Source organism: Alligator sinensis, unplaced genomic scaffold, assembly GCF_000455745.1.
Source record: "Alligator sinensis unplaced genomic scaffold, ASM45574v1 scaffold1072_2, whole genome shotgun sequence".
Taxonomy (NCBI): domain Eukaryota; kingdom Metazoa; phylum Chordata; order Crocodylia; family Alligatoridae; genus Alligator; species Alligator sinensis.
The window spans coordinates 618,984-645,330 of record NW_005842278.1 but is presented as its reverse complement, the minus strand read 5'-3'; the positions used below and the strand labels follow the sequence as shown (position 1 = coordinate 645,330).

The 26,347-nt window shown below is 45.0% G+C and overlaps 1 protein-coding gene across 1 annotated transcript in view; it reads left to right on the top strand.

Moving 5' to 3' along the window:
* Positions 1-25,668, top strand: part of SYT9 (synaptotagmin 9) — a 160,551-nt gene extending 134,883 nt beyond the window's left edge. The window contains exons 4-7 of the mRNA XM_006027948.2: positions 10,321-10,441; positions 16,774-16,945; positions 17,993-18,122; positions 25,025-25,668. Coding sequence (XP_006028010.1) covers positions 10,321-10,441; positions 16,774-16,945; positions 17,993-18,122; positions 25,025-25,099 — 498 coding nt within the window. The 3' untranslated portion in view covers positions 25,100-25,668. The remainder of the gene's footprint in view (positions 1-10,320; positions 10,442-16,773; positions 16,946-17,992; positions 18,123-25,024) is intronic.
* Positions 25,669-26,347: the final 679 nt, after the last annotated feature.

The following is a 26,347-nucleotide window of genomic DNA, read 5'->3' as shown; positions in this document are numbered from 1 at the left end:
TTTGAGGTTTTAAATTTTTAAATTGGGTACCCAAGATCTTTTATGAATATCCCCTTGGTTTCTAAGCAACAGCCTGAAATAAAACCTGAAGACAGTTCTGGGAGAAGGGGGCAAATGGAAACTCAAGGCTAAGCAAAGAGCAGGAAATGACCAAGTCTCACAGTGTGCCTGGCCCTGTAAAGGGAAATGGCCCAGCCCCACCTGTGTAACTATAAGAACCAGATGCTATTTTCCTAACTTCCAAGGGCCAAGGTTAAGAGTGCAGCTGAGCCATGAACAGGCTTCCATAACACTGGAACAGAAATAAAGGACCCAGCCATTAAGTATTGACCAGGCCAGTGAGAATTGCAAAGAGTAGGTAAAATCCTCTGGGAGTCCTTGGATCAGGTCAAGAATCAAGAACGGCTAAGAGAAAAGTCCCAGGAACTGCAGATCATGTTACGACTTTTTTTGATATTTTGCCTAAATGTTCCGTTTCCAACAAACTCTGCCCTGGGGCCAGGGCCTGAAACAAATGCTGGTGTGGAACTAGTCCCTCCTGCGCTGATAAATTAGATTACTGGTATGCAAAGGGTAGGTGGGTAAGTGATGATGCTCAATGCTATGAAGGGCCAGTTCAGTTTAATGTGAAAGCCAGTTCATGAACTCTTCATCAGTTTCTCCTTATGTATTCTAGAAAGCGATCGGAAGGGGCTAGACACTGCTGTTTTGCATGCTGGTTTAGGGGTAGGAGTCATGCTTTTCTTACAAGATGTCCCAGATTCAAATTTCGGATGAGCCTTTTTGCCTACTGCAGTGGTACTCAACCTTTTCCCCAGGGGCCCAGATGGCTGCAGTCCACAGGCTGGATCTGGCCATGGTCCCAATCCAGCACCCAAGGCAGGTACAACAGGCACCATTTAGCCATGCAGAGGTGGGCAGAGAACAACCCAGCCGCACAGGAAGAGGAAGGGGGGTGGCTGGGTCTCACAGTAGGGAAGGTCCAGGGGGGAAGGCCCAGCCCCAATCAGCTGCATGGGACTTAGGGTTTGGGAATTTGGCTGGGCAGAAGGTGGCCATACTAATAACCACTGCTCCTTCGCTGCCAAATTTCCCAACCTGTGGGGAGCCCCAGGTGCTACATGAGACAGCTCTGTGGGCCGCATTTGGCCTGCAGACCAGAGTTTGATCACTGTTGGCCTACTGCCCTGGAACAGAAGGGATGGATGTGGCAGTTGCTTGATAGAGCAAAGGCTGCCTCTTTCGGGTGGGCTCCAGTGGTGCAAACAGTGTGTGGTACTTCTAAGACAGTATGCATGGAAGCCATGCTGAAGTTCTGACTTCTAGCTTCACCTAGTGCCATGGCCACCCTTTGCATCTTAGCCCTGTGGTTCTCAGATTCTGGTCCTGCCCTGGGGTGTCCTTTTTAGGTATAGGTACAGCATTTCAGCACCCATGCAGGGAGTTGGCCCAAAGGACCCTTGAAATTCCCTCCAACTCCATGATTCTATTTTATAGTTAGCAATTCAGCAAAAAAATTATAAACAATCACAGAAGGTAAGCAGCAGTCATTTGCACTTATATTATGCTGATAATTAAAGGTACATTCTTACTGGTGCCTAAAAAATTATTTTAGATTAAACAGCAGTTCTGAGCCAAAACCTAGATTAGTTGGGCTTTTAGAAATCCAGTATAACCATCCCCCCACCCCCGTGCACATTACAATCATGTACTGACAATAAGCATCTTAACATTAGTGACTGCCTAATCACTTACCACTAGCAAGTAAAAGGACAACCTACAAATACTGCACCTGTTCAGAGCAGCAACAGTAGCACGTTGCATCACTGGTGCCTCTGAGGCCAAATACAGTTTTTCAAGCTGTTAAAATTATGTTGGATGGTTGCAGTCATTCAGCAGCTCCCTTGCTATTCAAATGATTACACTAAGTATCTTCAAAACCCTGGTTTGCTTTTGTTATTTTAAGCCATGAAGCTATTGGTGTGATCTGACGTTGAATTATCCAGGAGTTAAGAACAAGACTAAGATTGCAGTGCATATCAAAGCTGAAAAAACAAATGTTAAGTACAAGGCTAGGTTCTCTGTTGGGCTAAAGGTTGCTGTCAGTTACTGGTCATGGTTCCTTGAATCTGCCTCATCACTAGTTTCTTTGAGTTGTTTCAACATGCATTAGCTGACCGTGGTCCCCAAAGGCACATAGGACACCGAGGATAACCAAAGTACATCATGCTCCGACTACTCCTCACATCCATGCTTCTGATATCCCCGTGCACCAAGGGGTTGGCACATGTCTAATTTGGCCTTAGTACAGACAGTAAAAAACCCTGGGGCTGAATCAATTCTATCTTCACAGGTGAGTTAAGCTACATAAATTGAACCAAAAAGCAAGTGAACAGACATTCACTTTTGATTCCAGAAATGTAGCCACATGCCTGCAGTGGGCCAGGCTAGAAGCTGGAGGGCACTAGAGCAGCCCTTCCTGCTCAGCTGGAACAGACAGCTTGGGACAAAGCTAGCCTGCCCACCCTGTGAAGGGTGTTTGCAGAGGAGGTGCAAAGCATGCTGGGATACTGGGGTACTGTGACTTAACTTTAATCTGGAGGGGTTCTGGGACAGAAGCTCAATAAACTGACTTAAGTCTGATATTACATCCATCCAGGTTTATCTTAAACAGATTTTGGCCATTTTGAAAAAGAGCTTTATGGGCATTGAACTTCTGTTGTGTTACAGATTTGAACCCATTTCCAATCACTTATACTGGTTTACGTGCAATTTATGTCCTTAGCCCTGTAGTTGTTCTGCACCTTCTAAGGATTCCTCCATGCTGGGGACCCTTCACAGAGGGGTATGCATCTGGACCTGACTTCTCTTCACTGGAGGTTACAGAGCTAAGAACCTGCCCCACAAGACTTAAAGCAAAAAGTATTTCTGCCTAACTTCCACAATAATACTTCTCTTAAGAATTTAAGTTGGTAAAAATGTCTAGCTTATATACTGAAGAATTTGTTGGGTGTGGAAGTACTCTTTTAGGATTCATCCCATGCTTAACTTTGCAATTTATAAGGAGACTTAATCTGTTAACTGGTTGTAGCTGAACTTTCAGAAATAAAAATAAGTGACAGACAAGATTACTTAAAGATACACTCTGGGTAGCGGTCAGCTAGGGCCTTCCACTAATGGAAACGTCTTGTTCTTTTCTTTGATGCTCCCACTGGTATCAGCAAACCAGAAATCTACTGCTAAGAAGTGAGCACAGCTACTGTTTATTTGTTTTTATAGCAAAAAGGGAGGAAAAAACCCTAAAAAGATGGAGGAGTGTCATCCAATGAATAAGATACTGGTCTGGAACTATATTTGATTCCTGGTTCTGCCACTCAGTTTCTGCTTATGAGCCTGGGTGACTCACTTTGCTTTATTACATAAAGTGCCAGGGAACCCAACAGGCATTCTCCAGCTGAGTCAGGGGGAGGATGGGAGGGAGAGAGGAAGGGGGCTTAGATCCTGCCTGCAGTGGCCCAAGCCAGCAGGCTGGGGCACTCTGGCAGCCTCCCAGGAAGCTGCTAGACCACCCCTGTCCTCAGCCCCACTCCTCACCAACTGGCAACTACTATCAGTAGCAGATGGGAGGGGTGGGGGGTAGAGCCCCCTCACCACACAGCCTCCCCCAACTGTCCCTGCTGGGATGTTGGGGGAGCTGGGCCAGGCTCATATGGGGGGAAGGAGGGTTCCTTTCCCTCCATTCCCCATGCAAGTGTCTTGACAGTGACTGAGCTGGGGTTGGGGGAGGGGAGGAGAGAGAATGGAGCCCTCCTGCCTTACAGGCCTGGCCCAGCTACCCCTGCTGAGGTCTTGGGGAAAGCCAAGCCCGCAATGCAGGTGGGGGGCTCCCTTTCCCTCCCTCCTCCCCAGCTTTGCATGTGGCAGCCTCTACCGTTGTCAAGACACTCACACAGGTGGTAGGCAGGGGGAAGGGAGCCCTGCCCCACCATGTGGGCCTGGCCTGGCTTCCCCCAAGACCCAAGCAGGGGTAGCTGTGGGTGGCACACACTGTAGAAGGGGCTCCTTCCCACCCCACTCCCTGCCTGGCAGTGAAGGGAGGAGACAGATTTTCTGTCTCCTCTCTGTGACAGCCCCAAGGGAAGGAGTGGGTCTGTGCCCACCCATGGAAGCACCAGCCACACCCAACCCCACAAAGCATCATGGGATGTGGGCAGAATCACCCCAAATTAGCCTTTACAGGGAACCTATACAAAGGATCCCTAAGGCACTCTGCCCTAGAGCACCCCTGTCTGATACTACATCAAACAAAGTTTACATTTTCGCATGATTGGCCATTTTAAAAGTGCTTTACAGCCATGAATGTTTCTTATGTTACAGCAACAGAGTGCATTCAGGGGCCTCATCACACAAAAAATGTAACTTCTGTATGCACCCTTTGTGCCATCTGTATGTCAGAGACATTCTCTTACTCTGTGCCTGTACAGTGCTAACCACAATGAGACACCACTATCAGAAGTTGGGCTTCTAAATGCTACTGTAACACAAATACATAAAAATAATGGAGGAAAGGACTTCTGTGGAATAATACTGAAAATAGGTTAAAACTGAGCCTGCTGTCTACTGGAGCAGATTAGACAAATACCCTGTTAAAAAAAAAAAACCCTAGGAATAGGAAGATCCCTCTGAGAATCCCAGAGCAGAAAAAATGTATAACCTACAAAGAGAAAGATCTTTCAGGCTGCTTAAGTCGAAAACATTGGGCGCTTCTACATGAGACACTTTACTGCGCAGTAGACTAATTTATTGTACAGTTAGACCTCAACATGTAACCGTACAGGTACTAAATTAACTGTGACATAGTTACTGTGCAGTAGCACTCGCGTAGATGCTGACTGGGAGCAAATTTGCTCCTGGTCACCCTAGACAGCAGGGTGCCACAGGGAACAGGGAGTTGATCAGTGCTGGGACTGGGGAGCTCTCTGCTTCCTGTCCTGGCTCCCAGTGTGGAGCTGGCAGTTCCAAAGGGTGAGCAGGGGCTGGGGACTCAGCTCTCACCCACCCCCCAGGGCAGCTCTGCATGGTATGGAGCTGGCAGTTCCAGAGGGCAAGCAGGGGCTGGGAACCCAGCTTCTCCAGGGGGGTGGTTCCCAGCCCCCACTCACCCTCCAGAGCTTCTCTGGGAGGTGGGAAGAGGTTGGGAACAAAAGCAGGGCAGCTGCCAGAAAGCTGTGCTCCTCTACCTGGCAGGAGGCTTGCTGGCTGCTGCCCCACACCTGGGACAACTCCCAGTTAACCTCCTTCTGGGCAGGGAAGTCCTGCCCAGCAGGAGGCTCATTGGCAGCTGTGTGTCCCAATGGGCACAAGACCAAGAGAGCTCTGCTTACTCCAGGGACAGCTGTCTCCTGGCCCTGTGCACATCAGGTCCCCTCCCCATGTGCATAGGGCCAGGAGACAGCTGCACACACACACACACACACACATACACACTAGCAACTCAGATACACACACATTCAAAATAACCAGTCTAGGTTCATGCACACCTATCACCAGTTTAAGCCCATACATGCTACACACACGAATTTAGACAGAATCAGTTACCAGTTACCAACACTTGCACTTCCAATACACATACGTGGATTACTAATTCATATACCACACACACACAATGATATCTATATATGTATATATATATATGTGTGTATTCACTAATTCACACACATACCTACACATACACACAGGTGAATTCCTAAATTGGGTGTTGTGATGTGTATGTATGTATGTGCTTGGTGTACTTGGGATACCTGGGGATAGGTTAAGGTAAGAAAGTAGAAGTGTAGGGAGTTAAAGTTACCAGGACCGAGATTAGAACCAGTAGACTACAGGGGCCTAGGCTGAAGAACAGAGGCTCAGGGGTAACTTTAGGTTAATTGATCTTAATTGATTAAAAGACAACACCCAAAGCCTGCAGAACAGGGAAGCATACCGGCACAGAGTCTGGCACTGGAGCCAGAGCTACGGGGGAGCTGAAAAGGTAGGTAGGGAGAGGGAAAAATGGGACTAAGGGAAAGTGTGGGTGTTAAAGAGGGGCTCTGGGTGTGGGGAGCCAGAGGATGGCTCCAGGGCAGCTAGAGAAGTTGCAGGGAGCAGCAGTAGGTGCTGGAAGCTTGAGAAAGGCTCCAGCTGCTGGAGAAAACTACAGGACAGCTAAGAGGAGCTGGGAAGCTGTGGTGGGGGGGAGGGAGGATTACAGGTGCGGGGGGAAGCTTGAAAACAGAGAGACAGACAGCAGAAAAATCACAGGAAAAGCAGCAGGTGGCAGGGCAGCCGGAAAGCAGAGAAAGGCAGCAGAAAGTCACAGGGAAAAGGCGGTAGGAGCAAGGGAGGCTGAGAGGTGGCAGAAAAGGGGAGATGGAATTGGGAGGAGATCGGGAAACTAGCAGAGAGGGTGGGGACTGGAGCTGAGAGAGAGAGAGAATGCGGCTGGGATTTAAGATAGGGAAGGGACTGGGATTCAGTAAAATACGACCCAACTCGGGGTTGCAAATGACAGTGGTTTTATTGAACAGAGGAGATGGTGACACAATGTCAGATTGGTTCCCTTGCACCCACACATACCACACACACAATGGCAGCAGGGGGAGAGAGGCTTGGGGCAGGGGCTGAAGTCCACTGAAGTCCAGGAGGAGAGAAAGAGAGACAGAGAGGGAGAGAGAGTCCAAATTGTAGGAGGAAGTGTGCAGGTAATATGTATGTATCCAGGCTGGAAAGGAGTCCTTGTCCGCTAGACAGGACAGCTAAGAGGAGCTGGGAAGCTGTGGTGGGGGGGAGGGAGGATTACAGGTGTGGGGGGAAGCTTGAAAACAGAGAGACAGACAGCAGAAAAATCACAGGAAAAGCAGCAGGTGGCAGGGCAGCAGGAAAGCAGAGAAAGGCAGCAGAAAGTCACAGGGAAAAGGCGGTAGGAGCAAGGGAGGCTGAGAGGTGGCAGAAAAGGGGAGATGGAATTGGGAGGAGATCGGGAAACTAGCAGAGAGGGTGGGGACTGGAGCTGAGAGAGAGAGAGAATGCGGCTGGAATTTAAGATAGGGAAGGGACTGGGATTCAGTAAAATACGACCCAACTCGGGGTTGCAAATGACAGTGGTTTTATTGAACAGAGGAGATGGTGACACAATGTCAGATTGGTTCCCTTGCACCCACACATACCACACACACAATGGCAGCAGGGGTAGAGAGGCTTGGTGCAGGGGCTGAAGTCCACTGAAGTCCAGGAGGAGAGAAAGAGAGACAGAGAGGGAGAGAGAGTCCAAATTGTAGGAGGAAGTGTGCAGGTAATATGTATGTATCCAGGCTGGAAAGGAGTCCTTGTCCGCTAGATGTTGTCCAGAGGAGAGTCGCCGGCAGGGCCTCTGGGTGGATAGGTAGTGTGGCATGGTGCTGGTCCAGATGGAGAGGGCATCCCATTGGGTCTGTCTTCACTGCCCCTTTTTATAGGGGCAGACCTTGTGTGACCCGACTGACAGGAGGCATGCCCAGGCAAGGGTCAGCCCCTGGCATACTGAGCATGTGTGCTCCATGCAGGGATGTGCAGTTTCTGGTGTCTGTAATGATAAGAGTTGCTGGCTCTGCAGGGTCTTTTGTCTTTCAAATGCTGGTCTTGTCTCTGTTCCTGGGTGAGGTCCGTGGTTCCTGGATGAATCAATGCGAGGTGATGGCCCAGTCATTACAGGCCATTTAGTAGAGGCCTGCTACCATTGTATTTCAATCATTCCCAATCACACTCATTCATCAGGGAACCAATTTACATGGGAGAGGTACAATGAATCATATTGTTGCAACATGGGATGCCCAGACAGAGGACACAAGATGGAGGCTTGACATATATAATGGAAACTTGACATGACTTTGGTTCACTTACAAACACAAGCCTAAACCATACACTATCCATATGAAACAATAAAAATCAATACAAAAATGATAATAATACAATATACAACAGTAAAAATCAATACAAACCTAATAATAATATAAAACAATGGATATCCAAAACCAAAAACTTGCTACCAAAATAAAAATGTTTAAAGCTTATCCTACATCTTAACTTACTTATACTTATCTATTGGGGATAGAGGGGGAGAGAAAAGGTCAGAAATGGTTGGGGAAGGGGAGCAAATGCAATAAAAATGAAAAGAAAAACTGTGAGTTTTGCTACAGTACTTAGCCTAGGTATCTAAGTAGACTTAAGCACCTATGTATTACTGTATTCCACTCTGTTCAAGTCCCTGAAAATTCCTACTGCATCTACTTTAGTACCACATGATCATCTGACCCTTAAGACTGAGTCACAAAAAAGCAGTGAATTGAAGGAAGACTGTATAAGGAATACACCTTTTGTATTGAATTTTTCAGGGACTTGAACAGTGTGGAACAGAATCTCTCACCTGGTGCCTAAGTGCACCTGCACACCTAATAGATGTCATAGAATCCAGCCTCTAAATCAGAAGTGGGCAAAATGGTGGATCCTGCCAGCGACTGGTCGCCATTTCCCAGCAACCTCCACCGGTGTCGCTGTGGCTGGTTTCCCTGGAAACCCTAGTAGTGGCGACACTGTGACAGCGTGGGGCCAGGGTTTCCATGGAAACCAGCCTCAGCAGCACTGGTGGGGCATGCAGCTGGACAGGGAGCTGGGGATCGCTGGCAGAAGCAATCTTCCCCAGCCCTGGGTGCAGGCTGCACACATCACCAGTCCCTGGTGGGAGAGGCAGCCTGAACCTCCTGTCATCCGGGGCGAAGATCTGAGGGCTCCCAGAAGGAGTCTGGCACAGCTCCACAGCCCTCTTGGGGGTGCGGGCCCCTGGATCTCTGCACCAGATGAGAGGAGGCTGCTGCTGCCACGTGGGACCAGCGCTGAAGCCAAGTAGGCCCCACTTTGAAACTCAAAATGTTTCAAAACTTTCGAAACATTTCAAGTGCCCTTATTTCATTATGAAGCTGTTTCAAAGCTTTTTGTGTTGTTTCGATTTCGCTGTTTCAAGCTTGAAACACATCAAAACAGTTTCAAAACGAAACACCCAGTGAAATTTTGCACAGCCCTATTGCATATGGTGTTGGACAGTAGATAGGCTTGCAATAGCTCGGGGTTCTTGAGGCAAGTGCAGGGTCTTATTGAGGACATGCTTTAATGTAGATTACAGGGAATTTTAGATGTGTATGAGAGTAATGAGGGCCAAGCTACTAGCTGTGATGACCCTTTCTGGATTAGATTTCCTTCTGTTGTTCACCCCCCTTCCTCTTGAGCTTTTAATATGCTTACAACACTGTGCAATGTATTATGTTGTATTTAATCATGTTGTATTTAATCAGTATAATCCCATGCTTCAGGGATGCTTCTTGTCAAGGGGGACATTCCCTCCCTGCTTTCTCCTTTGAATGAATAGCTTTGAATAACCTTTTTTTCTTTTCTTTTTTTCACATCTTCTTCTGAAGCCTTATAGATTAGCTATGAGCAAAGAGAGGAGATTTGACAAAGGTGGACTGATGATTCCTGTGATTCTCAGAAAAGCCTTTCAGGCACTTAACTGATGCGTATTTAGGGGTAAATGGATTGCCAGATTCAGGGTCAGGAAGACATTTTATCCTTGATCAGAACAGAATGGACTGTTTAGGGTATTCTGTCTTCCTCTGTAGTGTGGGACATAGTTTACTTCCTTAGGTTACACGGGTATATTTTATTTAAGTAACTGTCTGCCATTGCAGGACCCCAGCTCATTGCCTGTGCTCTTGGTCTTTTCTGCTCTCTTTCTATGGTACATCACAATGTTTGTGGCCTTTCAGTTCCTAGTTTATTCTAGGATGTTTGGGTGCTTTATGGTATGTGGAAAGGGACAGAATGAATGTTCTATGGATGCTTTTAGATTTAGAGCAGGGGGGAGGCAAAGTCTTGCCCGCAAGCCAGATCAGACCTGCAGTGCAGAACACAGAGCAGAGCAACACCCACTCCTGCACTTGATCACTAAAATAGGCCTCCTACCTCAGGGCCGACTACAACATTATAACTAGCTTTACAGATCACAGCAGTGCAGATGTCAAAGTCTTGCCCGCAAACACAGCAGTTCGGGCAACCTACTACATACAAGTATTTTTTCCTCTGTACTTTCCAAGGAGAATTAAGCTTCTTCACATATAACTGTAATTCTTAAAAGCCGATTCTTTATCTTTAGTTAATCTGTGCCTTTTACGTAGATGGACAACTGGAGGCAGAGAGACAATTTTAATATTATTTATCCCTCTCTTCCCCTCTCTCTTCTCTCTCTTTAAACAGGACAACGTGGATCTTGGTGACCTGATGTTTTCACTCTGCTACCTTCCAACAGCTGGTAGACTAACTATTACCATAATAAAGGCAAGAAATTTAAAAGCAATGGACATAACAGGAGCATCAGGTAGGAATTACTCTTATGTTCAGTATTAAAGTTGTGTCCCTTCCCCCTTGACTTAAAGAACTGCCTGGTGTTGCCATTGTTGGCATTGCCATTGTCACAGGGTATGCAAAAAACATTTTTTTAATACCCTGATCTGTGGTCAGTCTTCCTAGCTCTCACCCGCCACTCCTTGATGTTAGCTAATATACAGGTGCAGGAGGCCGCTCTGGTCTTATTACAGTGATCACCTGGATTGTGGTCCTGTCCTTATGGGCCAGTTGCATGGCTCCATACCTCCTTTACACCATGCCCCATCCCTCTCAGATGGCATCCTTACAGATGTTCTGCCACTTGCAGATGCAGCCCCTCTCTGGGCCTTCTGAATCCTCAGCCTCTCTCAGCCTCACTCGGGGCCCTCAGATCACTTGGTCGCTCTCTTCGCCTCACTCAGGTTGCCAGGCCCCTCTATCTCTCCTCCAGCCCTCTCTGGGCCCTCAGGACCTTTGGTCTCATACAACCACTCCCCGGACTCCCAGGCCCCTCAGTCTGTCTCCCAGCCCCTCTCCAGGCTGCCAGCCCCTTTTGGTCCCTCATCCTGGACACTTTTAGTTCTCCCCTTCTTGGCTGCTCCCTAGGCCCATCTGGCCCTGCACTCTATTCCTATCCCTTGCTAGGCTGCTGGGCCCTTCTGGTCCTATTATACTTGCTCAGCCTATCTATATGTATCAGGTCCCTCACTGGGGGCCCTTGCTGGGCCTCACTGTCTGGGCCCTTGGACCCATCTGGTCCTGCACTCTATTCCCTGGCCCCTCGCTGGGCCACTGAACCCATGTAGTCCCTTGCTAGCCTGGCCAAGTTCTTTTCTGTTGGGATGTGCTCCCCTAGCCTTCCCTCTCTATGGGGTATCCCACAGGGGAGTGGGAGTTGAGGCTTTTTGGCACCCCATCCTCGCCTTTCCCTGGAGTGACCCATGTGTGGCATTTCATGGAGGCTGGCCCACCACAGGCAGCCCCACCACACTAACCAGCCCCAGTAGAGTGCAGTTTCAGGTCTTACCCAGGACCGGTCTTCAGGCCTACCTGATCTTACTTGTTTCCCTCTGGGCTTTCCCTAGGTATATATAACCCTCCTGGGCTGCTAACCACTGGGTCTTCCGGCCCTGGCTCCATCTCCCCTCTGAGTCCTCCATCTCTGGCCTCCAACTCACTCAGACCCCTTTCCTTGATCCCTCCTCATCAGATGGCCTAGCAACAGCCTGGGCTGCACTTCCCTTGACCCCTTCCTCTTGGCTGTGGCCACAAGCCACAGGACCTTTGACCTCCCTTAGGCTTTGGCCCCACCTCAGGCCAGGCGAGTACTCCAGGCTCTCCCCATCTCCCAGGCTATGCTGGTGCCCCTGACTCCTGACTCCCAGCTTCCTGGTGCTACCAATGCCACACACTCCTAGCCAACAGCACCCCCCGCAGTGCCACTCCCAACCTGCAGTCCCCCCACTCCTCCAGCTCTGCCAGAGAGGCCCCCAGCTGCTCCTGTCCCAACTGGTCCAGAATGTAGTGGCTGCAGCAGCTCCAGCTCCTGTGAGTGGCGGTAGAACAAGTCTGGGCCTGGCATGGGCTGGAGGGAGGAGGAGAGGATGCCTGTAGCACCAGGCTGGGGCTCCTGCACCGCACCAGGTGGCCTGGCTATGCCCCCGCCACTAGGCAGCATCTCCCAGGAGCTCTGCCCCTGCAAGCACAGGCACCAACCCCCAGTACCACTAGTCTAGCCATGTAATTCCCCACTGCCCCCAAAGGACCTCCCTCTCTCCACCCCCTTCCCTCACTGGAGGGGCAGGTGCCTCCCCCCTGTGCCCTGCCATAGCCCTCACACCTAGACACCATCCCCCAGTGCCAATATGAGCCCACCCCCCTCATACACCCATCCCTTCCACATCCCTCCCAGACAGTTCCCAAGCCCTGGCCCTCTACCCCCTGCCACCACAGACTTACCTGTATACAGCTGTCAGTGCTACTCCCACAACCCTGCCTGGATACATTCCAACTATGTGCATGCGCAGACGCACACGATGCCTCCTGCCTCCAATCGCCCTCCTCCCACTTCCACCAGCAGAGCAGAGCAAAATCTCAGACATTTGTGCAGACTTCAAAAAACCTCCTGGATGGAGATCGGAGGGCCTAAGAAAAGGACAAGTCTAGGAAACCCTGGACATATGGCAACCTTATTCACCAGCTCTCAAGATGTTACTGACAGCCCTACTCTCAGGGTTTGGGCTTATACCCTGTCCAAACCCAGCCCTCCTCCAATCAGGTGACTCCCTTAATCAGGCCTAGCCTCATCTGCCAGCCCCCTGGGTCATCTGACTTTGCACTGATCCTCACCTGCTGGTAGCTCAGCAAGCTGCCTGACCTCTTAAAGTGACAGGCACATCAAGTGCCTCTTCTGATGTTTGGTGTTTGTCTTAAAACTCTAAGCCAGCAGTCATTTAAATAGGAATGTTTCTGCAGTTTTATCTTGGGGGAAAATAGGTTTTAATTTTCACAGTTGCAAAGAAAAACGTGACTGATTGGAGTTGGTCATGCTGTGGTTGTAACCAAAACAATTTAATTTTCCACAACTTCCTAGTTTTTACAATATATGTTGGCTGAAAAGTATAGAATATCAAAAGCTATTAGTCCAGTGCGAATGATCCTTGATATCAGGCTAAGATTAAACTTCCAGAACCACTTCAGTAACTATTTTCAGGGATAGCAATGCAGCAAAGTAAAACCACTTTAAGGTTTCCCTACTAAAGGATCACTTTCTGTTTCAGTGCCTAACCAGGTTGAAGTTACAGTGCTGTCAGAAAGGGCTCCCCACAAAACTCACATTCATACAAAAAGCAGGGTACATTTGCACCATTAAAGACTAACTAAACCAGAGATGTAGAGCATAACTTTTATAAACAGAGGGCTTACTTCATCAGATGCTGTAAAGGGACTACAGGAAACAGAAAGATTAGAATACAAAGAGTAGGGAAGGGGAAGGGGAAGGAGAATAGAGGGGACTGCTGAGAGAGGCAAGGTGGGTAGGAGAGAGAGAGAGAAACAAAGCAATTAATTCACTGATGAACACAGGTCTTCTATTTCATTTCTTGGACACCACTGAAAATTTGCAATAGCTGTGTCACCACCACTTTGCATCAGAAGCCAATCAACTGCTCCAGCTAGCTCTACACCAGTAGGTCTTATGTTAAGCCCACCACTTGTTCCATTATATGTTGTAGGGGTGGGCAAAATATGGCCCGCAGGCCAATCCCAGCCTGCCAACAGATTCAAATTCAGTCTGGCCCATAGGTAGATCGCAGCCAACTCGCTGGATCTGGCCCATGGCAGCTGATGGCTCCAGCCACCACATAGTGCCAAACAGGCAGGTGGGACTGCTTCTGCCCAGCAGCATCAGCCCTTGATGCAGTGGCATTAGCTCTGGACTCAGGTGGAGCTTCTGTCTCAGCAGGCAGGCAGCGGTGTCAGCTGTGGGTGGAGCCAGCAGATTCCAGAGCCCTGATGTGGAACCCACAGGCAGTGTCACAGCTGGTGCTGCCACCTGTCTGGCATGGCAGAAGCTCCTGCCTGGGTCCACAGCTGATGCTGCCAGCAGGTTGCAGGTCTGGGCCCTGGGTGAAAACTTCCACTACACTGGGAAGGTGGCAGCATCAGCTGTGGCCCTGCGGCAGGTTCAGAAGCCTGGATGCAGAACCTGCCATCAGCTTCCACAGCTCATGTCACTGCCTTCCCGATGTGGTGAAAGTTCCTTTCCAGAGCCCTGACCTGGAAGTTGCTGGCAGCATCAGCTGTGAAGCTCCAGCATCATGCAGGAGCTTCTACCATGCCAGGTAGGCAGCAGTAGCAGCTGTGAAAACTGCCGGTAGGTTATATGTCTGGGCTTTAAAACCTGCTGGCTGCACCCATAGCTGATGCCACTGCAGCTGTGGCAGAAGATCCTGCCTGGGTCCACAGCTGAGCATCGGGGCTCCTGGCAAACTAGAGCTCCGACCAGAAGAGGAGAGGAGGGGAGAGAGAAAGAGAAAGAGAGAAAGAAAGAGAGGACAGAAAAAGAAGAGAAGAGAGAAACAGAGAGAGAGATGGATGTGGCCCTCAACAAGTCCCCAGAACTCATTAATGGTTGGCCCTCCAGCCAGAATAATTGCTCACCCCCAGTCTACAGCCAAGCTCCACATTACAACCAGATCTGCTCTGATTCCACTGACTGTGATGCATACCTTAATGATATGCAGCAAAGATCCCTACAATTACATTACAATCCTAAAACTGTAGCCACTCAAATCAAAATAGCCAGACTCAGACCCTGCTCCAAGCTCCTACAAGACCAACCCTGAGACAAGAACAAGAGAATCCCTTTGGTTGTCACCTGCAGCCCCTAGCTTGGGCATCTCAGACACATCCTTAATGACCTCCAACTGCTCCTGGAAAAGGATGACCATCTCCTAGTAGCCAGGGAGGACAAATCTGTCTTGGCTTACAGCCTGAAAACTGTCTCTCTACAGCATCAGACCACCTAACCATTCTTTCACCAAGTCACCGGACCTTGCTCCAGACTCAGATGCTAGCTGTTCCCCCTCATCAACACAAAGCACATAATCACTAGACCAAACAACACAGATTATAACATCCCAGGTTCATTTACTTGCTTTTCTACCAATGTCATATATGCCAACACCTGCTTACAGTGCTCCTCTGCTATCTACATTAGACAGATGGGACAATCCCTACATGGAAGAATGAATGAACACCCATCTCACATTAATGCCAAAAAGACAGACAAATCCATGGCAGAATATTTTAACCTTCCTGAAAATTCCACCACAGACTACAGAGTGGCTGTTCCTAGAGAACAAAACATTAAAAACAAGTCTGAAGAGGAAATTGCGGAAAAAATAAATCATCCACAGACTGCACTGTTAACTATGGTGTACACTGAGACCCAAACGGGTCCTTCCTTCTGTGTTTGCAGACTGTGCAGGGTGCCACAGTGATAAATGTGCACTGGGAAATCTGCATGATTACAAGCACAGAGGGGGGGAACTCCTGTAGCAGTTTCCTTTCCGTGCTTGCAGACCACTCCTAGGTTGCATCGTAGTCTGCAGGTACAGACTGGGGAACCCTTATGTGAGTTCCCCCCTCCTCTAAAGACTTACCAAAATTGTGGCAGAAGTCCACTGAGCATAGATTCCATAGACATTCGGGCTGGAAGCAACCCTGAAGTCCAGCCCCGAGCAGCAGATCCTTTAATCTTGTTTTGCCGAGTGTCTCCCCCGCCTGATTGGAGGGGCCCCAGTGCCCCCACCACTCGCTGGTGATTGACCAGGAGGCAAAAAGCATGGCATATTTAAAACTGCATTTTTTTTCCTCCTGGCTGATCAGTAGCAAGCGGTAAGGCTGCTGGGGTTCCTCCACCAGTCATTGGTGGGGGGAGAACATGCAGCAAAATGAGCAAGATTAAAGGAGCTGCTGTACAGTGCACTTCTGCCATGATTTTGGTAGGTCCCTACCCCTCCTCACTTACAGACATATGTCACAGGAATTCCTTACATAGGGATTCCCTCATCATGCATTTCTTGCTGCCCAGACCGAGGTTGGGGGACACATCTGCAACCAGGGAACCTCCGCTTGAAGGCACGTGCCCCATGTTAGGGTGAGATATCCAGGGCCATTGCTTCACAGGACCTGTCCTGTGAAGCCCTGAGAACTCTTGCCCAAGTGACTGGAGAATGTGGGCAGCCACAGATGTAAGTGAATAGACACTGACTGCAATAAAGTGACATAAATTATGAGTAGCATTGTCACTTTCACAAAATGTAGGTAGTTGTGGTGCAGCAAAGGGTAAAGATGCCTGTTCACTTGGGTTTTGTACCATAAACAGTTTTATGGCATTACAAAGTAGTCAACCTCTGTTTACAGCTTAATATAACTAACCAAATACCAGTGAACACTACTACTGCCACTAATATTCTTATTGTGTCAGGATTCTACAAAAGCTGTAAACGTAATCAGCTGCACAAGCTCTTATGAACACAGGGATACATATTGTAAGTTAGTGGAAATTTCATGCTCTTTGAGAAGACAGTATGGAAGAAACAGCTTCCTGAACAAACATGTTAATTGTTCGTTATAAGCATTCAACCAACAAAAACCTTTTAAACTGTGAGTGCCTCCCAGGCATTTCATTAATAAGGCATTAAGATTCCATTTAGGTACATGTAAATAAACTTTGCATGTATAAGGTTACTCTTTTTGCTTTGCATTTGTGTTTTTATTTTTTTAAAATCAACCAACATCTTATTATGATTCATATAGATCCTTATGTGAAGGTTTCTTTAATGTGTGAAGGAAGGCGACTAAAGAAGAGGAAAACTTCCACTAAGAGGAATACACTTAATCCTGTTTACAATGAAGCCATAGTCTTTGATGTCCCTCCGGAAAACATTGACCAAATTAACTTGTCGATAGCTGTTATGGATTATGACCGGTGAGATGACTGTAGCTATTATTGGATACAAGTCTATGATGCAAGAATTTATAAACCAGCAGATTATAAAATAATGACACAAGTTGCCATAGTTTTCTCTACATTTCTGGGAAATGAAAATGTATTGCCATGCAGGCTTCAGCAAATGAATGCAATTCTTAGTACTGTGAGACAGCATTTCTTCCTTAGTTTTTGAGATCCAGAATAGTATCCATCTACTGTATGACTAATTTGCATAAATATTAAGATTATATTCAAGAATATCACAAATATTCAAATAGAACATTAACATTCTGAATGGCCCTTTATGGACTAAATATTATTTCCTCAGAAGCATAAAAGCGTTTTTGCAAGTGTGGCATATAATATACTTTACTTGCAAATAAGTGCCTTTGAAAAGATGTCCTATTTCTTCAGATATCTTAGGTATCAGAATAGTCTTATCTAACTATGGGCTGGATTCAGAGCAAGAATGATTAGTAGTTATCTTATTTTTTTCAAATACTACTGAACTTCTCTATTCATTAGAAGTGGAATGTAGGCAAATAGGAGTCCAAGTATCAATTTACTTCATAGAAAATCTACAGAAACAAAGGACCATAAAAAAGGAAATGATTATTATGTAGGTTACCTGTGAAGATGTGGATGGATCTCAAACTTATGTATTGTATAGTTCAGGGGTAGCCAGCCTGCAGCACATATGCCACAAGTAGCGTGGGCAGCCTTTGTGTGTGGCATGCAGCAGATCAGGGAGTGGACAGCACAGCAACAGATAGGGAAGAAAGCAGAGCAGGCAACAGAAGGCAGATAGCAAAAAGCAAAGCAGTAGATCAGGCAGAGGAAGAGGATCACAGTGGCACTTGGGAAGGCTGAAGGGATAATTTGTGGCATACCTGTCAAAAAGTTTGACCTCCGCTAGTATAGCTCTACATTTTCCAGAGGAGTTAATTCTTCCCACCGTTGATTATTGTCTGTTGTAGAGAATTTAAATTATATTGTTCCAAGTGTAAAATTTTAAGAAAAAAATATTATGGAACATTTTCACAGTGTAGGTCACAATGAGGTCATCGGAGTGTGTCAAGTAGGCAACGATGCAGAAAGCCTAGGGCGAGACCATTGGAACGAAATGCTCTCGTATCCTCGGAAACCCATTGCTCACTGGCATCCGCTTGCAGAGGTAAGATTGCAATTTCCTAAGCATCCATCTTTGCTGTAATTGTAAAAGCTCATTAATGTGAAACTAAAAGTTGAACAAATTCTTGTGAGTTAAATAAGTAGGATCCAGGTACGTAGACTAAACCCAGAGAAGGCTGTGAAGCCCCTATATTTAAAATGGCATGAAACCAGTTCCTTTCATTTCCAGTGGGATGTAAAATATTTCAAACTTTTTTTTTATAAATGCAAAATTAAAAGCCAAGTCTTCTACGTAGCACTGTTTTTATAACATTACAAACGAGGTCATTTTCAATAGTAAACAATATGCATCTGTTTAGATCTGCTAAGGTACAATTAAATGGAAAGTTAGGCTGTTATTACAAATATGGATTGTTGTCTTGTAATATTTTATTTCTATTCCACTGGCACACCCAAACTGATGCCTAATTGTGTTGAAAATGAAATCAGCCTTGGAATAGAAAAAAATGCAATTAGAAGAAACCACACAAACAGAAAAGCTTTTCAAGTTACAGTTGGCTTCCTATGTTTCTTTTGTCTTCATTTAGGGCCCTATTCAGCAGAAATGTTATGCAGGCCTTCTACGCATGGATGGCTGCCGAAGAGGCTTCCTCACCCTTTTAACCTATTCAGCAGAAATTTGGCATTCTTGTTGAACTATTAGGCATTTCCTCAGGGGCATTCTGCAGAGAGTCCAAAGGGGTAAAAATATCCTTTTAACCCCTCTATCTTACCCTTGCTCTCTTCACTTGCTAAGGAATACTAATCCTGATTCAGGAGATGCAAACATTCATGACATAGTCATATCTTGATTTCTGAACATTACAATAGTTTACTTCTTACTTAGGCAGATCTAATGTAATCCATGATAACACTCTGCTGCTACCTATGAATTACTTTTAATGTAAGATGCAGCACCTAAATTCAGAAGGTTAATCTGGTCACACTAATTTGTAAAGGTTCGCACTTATAAATATGGTTTAGCACCTCTCATAATAGCTCTCAGTGCAGAATGCTAGGAAGCATCATCTTGCTGATATTATTAACTCTGACCTAACCTGTAATGCCTGTGAGTTTTGCAGAAATATGATTATTGGGCACATTGTATGTACTAGAATGAAACTCTACTTATATACGATTGGCATTTTGCTTGGGTGCAGATGTCAAATATAAGTTTCAGTAGCTAATTGGCAACTACTGGGGGCTCTGGAAATGGCACATCTCCAGGACTGGTCACAATTAGTACTGCTTAAAAGACTACCTTAGAACTACTGCAGCACAGTCTTCAAGATAGGGACCTCAAAGTGTTCACTGACTTTGTCTTGCCTGTAGAACTCAACAGGGCCTTTTTAGAACATGGATGGTGCCAATATGTCTGTGGCACCCTTATATAAGCTTTGCAAAGGTGTAGGAGATCATAGCTATGTATAGGCATTACATTTCTAAGAGGAGAATTGTCACTTTCCTGATATAAATTGCAAGTATTCATTCAATATCTACTGGGAGAAACATGCACCTTCCAGAAGAAAGGTTTTCCAGGTGTCAACATGGTAGATTTCCCTTGCAAGAGGAACTCCCTTGCAAGAGTGAATGCTTGTATGGTTCCCTCCCAGTCTGGATCCAAGAAGGAGGGGCAGGCATACCCTCCTTGCCTCTTCCCCAAACCATGAACTGTATGGTTTGGGGAATAGGCTGGGGACTTTGCCTTGCTGCTCCCCTCCCTTCCTGGACTGGTTGGGAATGGGGGAGGAGCAGCAACAGTAGGGATCCTGGTCTTCCCCTAACAAGGAACTGCCAGCTGGATGACAGGACTGCAAAATGGGTGGGAACCAGGCTTAAGAGCAGGGGTAACTGGTGCCTCCTGAGTCTGGGTGGGGACACAATTTGCTGGTGGGTCCAGTGGAGGGCCTGGGGATGGGCCAAAAGTCCATATCCACTCCTAAACTTCTGTGCCACAGCTTAGTCCCCGTGCCCCCCCCCCCCACACACACACACACACCACCGGCCCACACGGCAAAAAAACTGCCCTGTCCTGAGCAGTGCCAAGTCAGGAGCCAATCTCAGGAGGGGCACATGCCCCTCTGGACCTCTGCTACCACTTGCCTTTGCTTAAGAGGCTATCCCCAAGCACAGTTCTGGCTCTGCTGGCTTTGAATTTACCAGCCCTGCCACCCAGCTAGGCAGCATTGTGAAGCTGAGGGACCCCCTGAGCTTGCTTCCCTGTACCCATGGCATCATAATGGGAGCAGTGATTTAAAAGCAGATTGTGGCAGGAAATGAGCTTGGGGAGAGTTTCCCTGAGCCTACTTCCCCATGTCCTTGGCTTCATGTTGCCGTTCCTGCCACCAGTTGGGCAGAGGCAGCAGTTTAAAAGCCATCTAGTGACAGATTTTAACATCCTATGTTTAGGGAGCTCCTTACCCCTCACATGACATGTTAAATTGCAGCCCCTTCACTACCTTGCTGAGTAGCAGTGGCAGCAATGTGAAGCTGGGCATGCAGGGAAGTTTTGTCTGCACCAGGAGAAGTAGAGTTGCCACTGTTCCCCGTAATTTCTCCAGATTAGAATCACCCTGATCTGGGGAAGGCATGGAGAGCAGGGAAGAAGGGACAGGTGCAGGATAAATGCTTATACTGCTTCCTCTCCCTGAAAGATTTCTAGTGGTGGAAATTTCTCAGAATGTTCCACTGCTAGAAATAAATGCCTGTTCAAGACCTATCACCCCATGAATAAGTCCAAGCAATGTTGAGCACACAAAATTGTATCCTCATTGAGAAGATGAAAACTGGTTAAAGCCTTATTCCTTGTTATCAGTGGCATTTTATACCTTTTCAGCTTTGTATACCTTTTCAGAAGAGGCAAGAACAAAATAATGCTTTGTTCTGATTGGGGGTTGAAAACAGATCACCTAACTCTTAACTGTAGACAAGTAATGATTGTAGTGACTTGATAAAAGAGGTGACCCACAATAACCCAGAGCCTGGAAAATGTCTATTAGCAGAGGTTGTCCAGGCTATTATATACAGCTTGAGTTTCCCTATTGAGCATGATGGGCTGCACTGGTATTGAAATTAGAGTCTGACATGCCTACCCTTTCTATAGACATCACTATTCTCTCAGTACATGTTCATCTGAGTCATTAATATGGGTCATTTTACATGTATCTGGATTAATAAAATGCAGGTTTCTGTAATTCTCAGGAATCAAGTGCGTCCAAGATATGATGAGATATACGTACATATACCATCATAATTTTGGTCCTTGAATCAGGATTACACCCACTGATTGCCGAGCTGTTGAAACTTATGTAGCCTCTGTGGCTAGTGCCCTAGGATACTGAATATTTGCTGAATAGAACCCTCAGTTTTCAACAATGTGAAGAGTCAATTGCTTAACTAGTCTGTTATCCACTTGTAAAAGTAAACCCTGGTTGGCCTCTGTTGTTCCCTATGAATTACTTGTATGGTCATGAGGATTGCTCAGATTTAGAAGGCAAGCCATTTTCGTGCCTCTTTCATGGGATCATGGAGGTAGCTTGGTTGTAACAATTAATATCATAACTCTGGAAACCACCAAGCATGGGGCACTTCTAGTGAAGTGTAGCAACCAACCTGATTCTTATAGTCAATAAGTTTCTAGAGAAAGAGAGAAAATTATAATGGATATACTTACAAATCAATTTATTTAAGAATTAGATCATCCAACATTTATGGTACTGTCATGGCTACAAGCCCCAGTCAGGACTGGTGTCTCTTCTTCTCTCTTCAGGGCTAACATGGTTCCTGCCTAAAGGTCATTAACATCTAAGAAAATTAGAATAAGCTACTCTTGATTAGGTGAGAATAAAATGCATCTGTCAATCTTAGGTGACAGTATAATCTTTCAGAAAGTTGTATAAAAATGGAATGGTTTGAGTATTATGTAAATTGTAAAACCTCATTACTCTTTGCAGATGAATTTCCAACAGCTGTTTCTTAATTAAATACGTAACACTAAAAAGGGACAAGCATACCACAGATGGCTATGCTGTATAAACGTTCTCTCTCCTTAATACGCTGACACACCGTGTTGTGTAGTATGAAAATAATTTTCTAAGACATACTGTGTATAAAAAAACTCTCTCTGATATGCACAAAAAATAATTGGGGGGGGATCTTAATTAGATGAAATGGGGGAGATCTTAATTAGATGAAACTATGTGGCAACTGATGACTAATACCGGACATTTAAAAAGTGATCACAGTACCTGCCAGATGCAGGCCAGGACACATACAACATAGAACAAGAACCACTGGACTAAAATAACCTTTCACTAAAGGTTCAATTGTTAATGCAACTTCCTGCCTCAAATCCTTCCAGGTCAGTTTAATTTCAAGCATTTAATAAAGATCAGTAGGAGAAGTCTCACCTAAGTTAGGAGTACAAGATTTGTCTATTAAGGAGAACTCCTTTAATTTCCTGGACAATCAGTTTATGTGTCCCGTCTTGGAATGCAAAGTAGATGCCTGCATTATTTTCTAATTTAACTACTGTTCCCAGTGCAATGCCAGGATTAGTTACAGCAGTGGAAAGGGATGCAGCAGTGGAAAGGGATGCTTGTGATGCAGGTTGTCCCTCTTTCGATGGATGTAGGAGTCTTCACAGAACTCCTTCACCGCCAGCATTTTATAGGGGCAGTGTCAACATAAATGTCATATATTCAATGCTACCTAATTTTGCAATTTTACTGCCAGTCTCACAATGGTTGGTGTTTACTTAAGACCCTGGTTGCTGGTATCAACAGACTGAATAAGAATCTCAGCTTTATTAAAGAAGAAACTTAAATTTAAAGACAATATATGACCCCAGTGTACCATAAAAGCTCAGGACTCAGAAGATGAAGAAAAAGAACCCAACATATATGATTTTTTTTAATAATCTTCCACTTGGTATTTGAATTGTGAGCCTTTGGGGATGGCAGTACTGTATATATATATTTTAAATGCCCAAGATAGGTTAACACAACCACCCAACTCTTCTGGACATGGTTAACTTTCTTTCCAGGTTTATATGTTCTGTCTACCTTTGTACTTCACTGAGCTTAGACAGTTAGATTCACTAGGCTAGGCAATTTCATATTCCACACTAGCCCAATGCTACAGTGGTTTTCTGATACCACAGGGTAGCATTACAGTGGCAGGAATGGAGAGCAACCACTGCTATATTCTACTATAAAACTAACAGGAGACTTGGGATGGGCTACCTTTGACCCTACTGCAGCCCCCCTTCCCTTTCTGAGTCAGACTTCCCCAACAGCAGGTGCAGTAATATCCAAAAACATTTTGTCAACAGGGGAAACCATCTATAGATATATTCCCACAATTTTTTTCACATTACCACTGCTTGAGGTTATGCTGAACCCTGTACTGTGCTACCTATTTAGTCAATATTGTTTTCTGAAACAAAGCAAAACATCTACTATATACATTTAATATAAGTGCATTTACTAAGAGCCAATGGGCAAAAGCTAATTCAGGTTTTGCCATCGAGTTCAATAGGACCAAGATTTTACCCACTGCTTCATTTTCCTACTATAAAGCACAATTGTTTAAAGTGGAAGACAAATAAGTATCTGAGTTCCTTCAGACTGAGGCTGTTGCAGGCTAGGTAGAAAATTGTGGAAATCCATTGATAAAATACTGATAGCTCATCACTGCTGCAGGAGAATGTTAAAATACTTTTTAAAAAACATCTGGTTATTATTTGGTTTTATAAAAAACTTTTTTTTTTTAAATAAAACTTAAATTTGGGCTTTGAACAGACAGATGCACATAAACCTTCATATCCAGGGCCCTCTGGTGCTTCCAGGGGAGAAACAGAAGACACACATCTCAAGCTGATGATAAATATATTACCAGTCCATATGCATTTCAGCATTCTTTTACAGCTCATCTAAGCAGCAATCATGAAAGAGGTAATGACAGCCTACTATACACTGATCTGAACTCATTCTCACTTACAAAGTTAGAAGGAGTTTGATTGGTTTTAGTGGAGGTTGGAGGCAATAAAAGATAACAGCTCAAATGTGAGCTAAATACACGGTAACAGAGACCTAGGGCACAGGAAATGAGGGTTAATTTTCAGCCTTTTTGTTTTGTGGGTAACACTGATAAAAGACCAGATATCTTCAAGGGAATTTAGAAGACATTTTAAAATTCAATATTACCTATCACTGTATTATCACTGAAGTCACACAAACCAAGAGGTATTATAGATGTATTTCACACTTATGTCACTTGGCAGTATTAACATATTAATGGAATCATTTTGCCATAAAAAGCAAAAACTACAGGAAACTCTTAAGCTTAAAGAATCAGCTGACAGAAAAGGGGAATCTTTTAAAAATATATTTTGTTTGACCTACTTAAAAATAGAAGAGTGTAATTTCAGGTATTGTTTATACACACATTTCAACTAGGGCGGAAAATTTTTTTTTAAACCTTAAATTCGGCAGAGACAACCTGAAATGTCCTCAATTAAATGGTCTTTCCTTCTGTTTAGCACAATGCATTGTAAAATGACTACACCTCAGAATCAAATGGGAAAACAGTGGCATTGTTATTTATAAGAAAATATATATAGCAAAAGCAATCTGTAAAACAGTAGAATTTGATAAAAAGCACTTGTGCTGGAAAAAAACAGCACCGGAGCAGCTTTTGTAACAGATGCTTAGAGAGAGTCTGCTTCACCTTGATTCCTGCTGTAACAAACGAAGGTTCTTGCTTGCACCATAATTCTGTTCTGAAGTGACAAGCCTTACAGCATGTGAACCAAGCTGTGCAAATGTGAATTATACTTTAATTGGAACTGTGCATTCAGTGCTGAATAGCTACAAGAACTGAATTAAAAGGTAATTTCTAATACAGTGGGTTGGGCAAGGAACTACAGTTGGAAGCACTCCAGGGTCCTGCAATTCTCTGAAAGGACCTCCCTCTCCTTGAAGGCACGTGAAATGTACAAATCCAGATGGCAGTGATGGACCTCACTCAGGAAGGATAACTTCAGGAATACCCATCCCAGCTACTAAGTGTAACAGCCCTGGCACAGACGGGAAGAACACAGAGGGGACTGGAAGCATCCAGGTTGTTCGTTTTCCATTTTTCTGTTTTTTTCAGTTCCTCTTATCCTTTGGCCAAACTTAGGCATCCCTAAAACTGGAATTTTTTTTTCAGCTGCATGCTGGACAGTTGTCATTCTTTTCTTTTTTAACACTCATTGCAAAGGTGTATAAAGAGAACTGTGTTGTTTTGATATAACTTTGATTTTACTACACATGAACATTGTATTATACTTTACTCTTTCTTGTTCAATGAGTAGTCCTGGTATATCTGTGTTTCATGTCTAATTTTGGAGAGTAGAGTCACATCTTTATCCAAACTCTCTCCGTTAGGTGGACTTTATCTTTGTTCAGTAGAGGTAATGCATGATTCTTTTGCAGTAATGGTTGAGGGATAAAATAAATGCATTTAAATTTCTTAATTTTATAAAAAAAGTATAACATTCTTCTAAACACCAGTAAAATGTACTGTGATTTATTTATATAGATCTAGTCTATACAAATAATTTGTTCTTAATAAAATGATGTAAGAAATTGTGAATTGTAATTTATTCCTATTTTGTATTTTAATATATTAAAGTTTAAGTAAATGTTTAAAGAACTCACAACTAATGCTCTAGATATGTTTTAACTTGATGTTTCTTGATAGGTGTTGTGCTAATTTTGATGGAATAAATGAGCTCAGTGTGTCAAAGGAGTTAACATGACCCTGACCCTGTTGTATGACATTCAACAATTAAATGTGGTTGGGGTTTTAAGCATGAAAAACCTCACTGTGCTTAAACCCATGGCAACAATCAGTATTAATGAAAGATTTGAAAGATTTTTTAAGATACAGAAAAAGAAAGAAAAGCAGCGAAGGATTTTGAATTAAGAACAGCTTTTATTGTAACCATGTTGCTTACATCATTTTCCTACAACCAAACTCCTGGTCTGATATTGTGTACACAGTATAAAAGATGCCCTTCTTAGGGAAAAGAGAAAAAAAAACTCGCTGAGATGAGCTGGAGCTGGTTTTGATAGTCAGAATTTTGCTTTCTCCAAAACAAACCCAGATGTACACAAAAGGAGAGCAAGAAAGGAACAGCAAAGAAAAAAAACACAGCTTTTGTCTACAGTAACTCTGACTTGC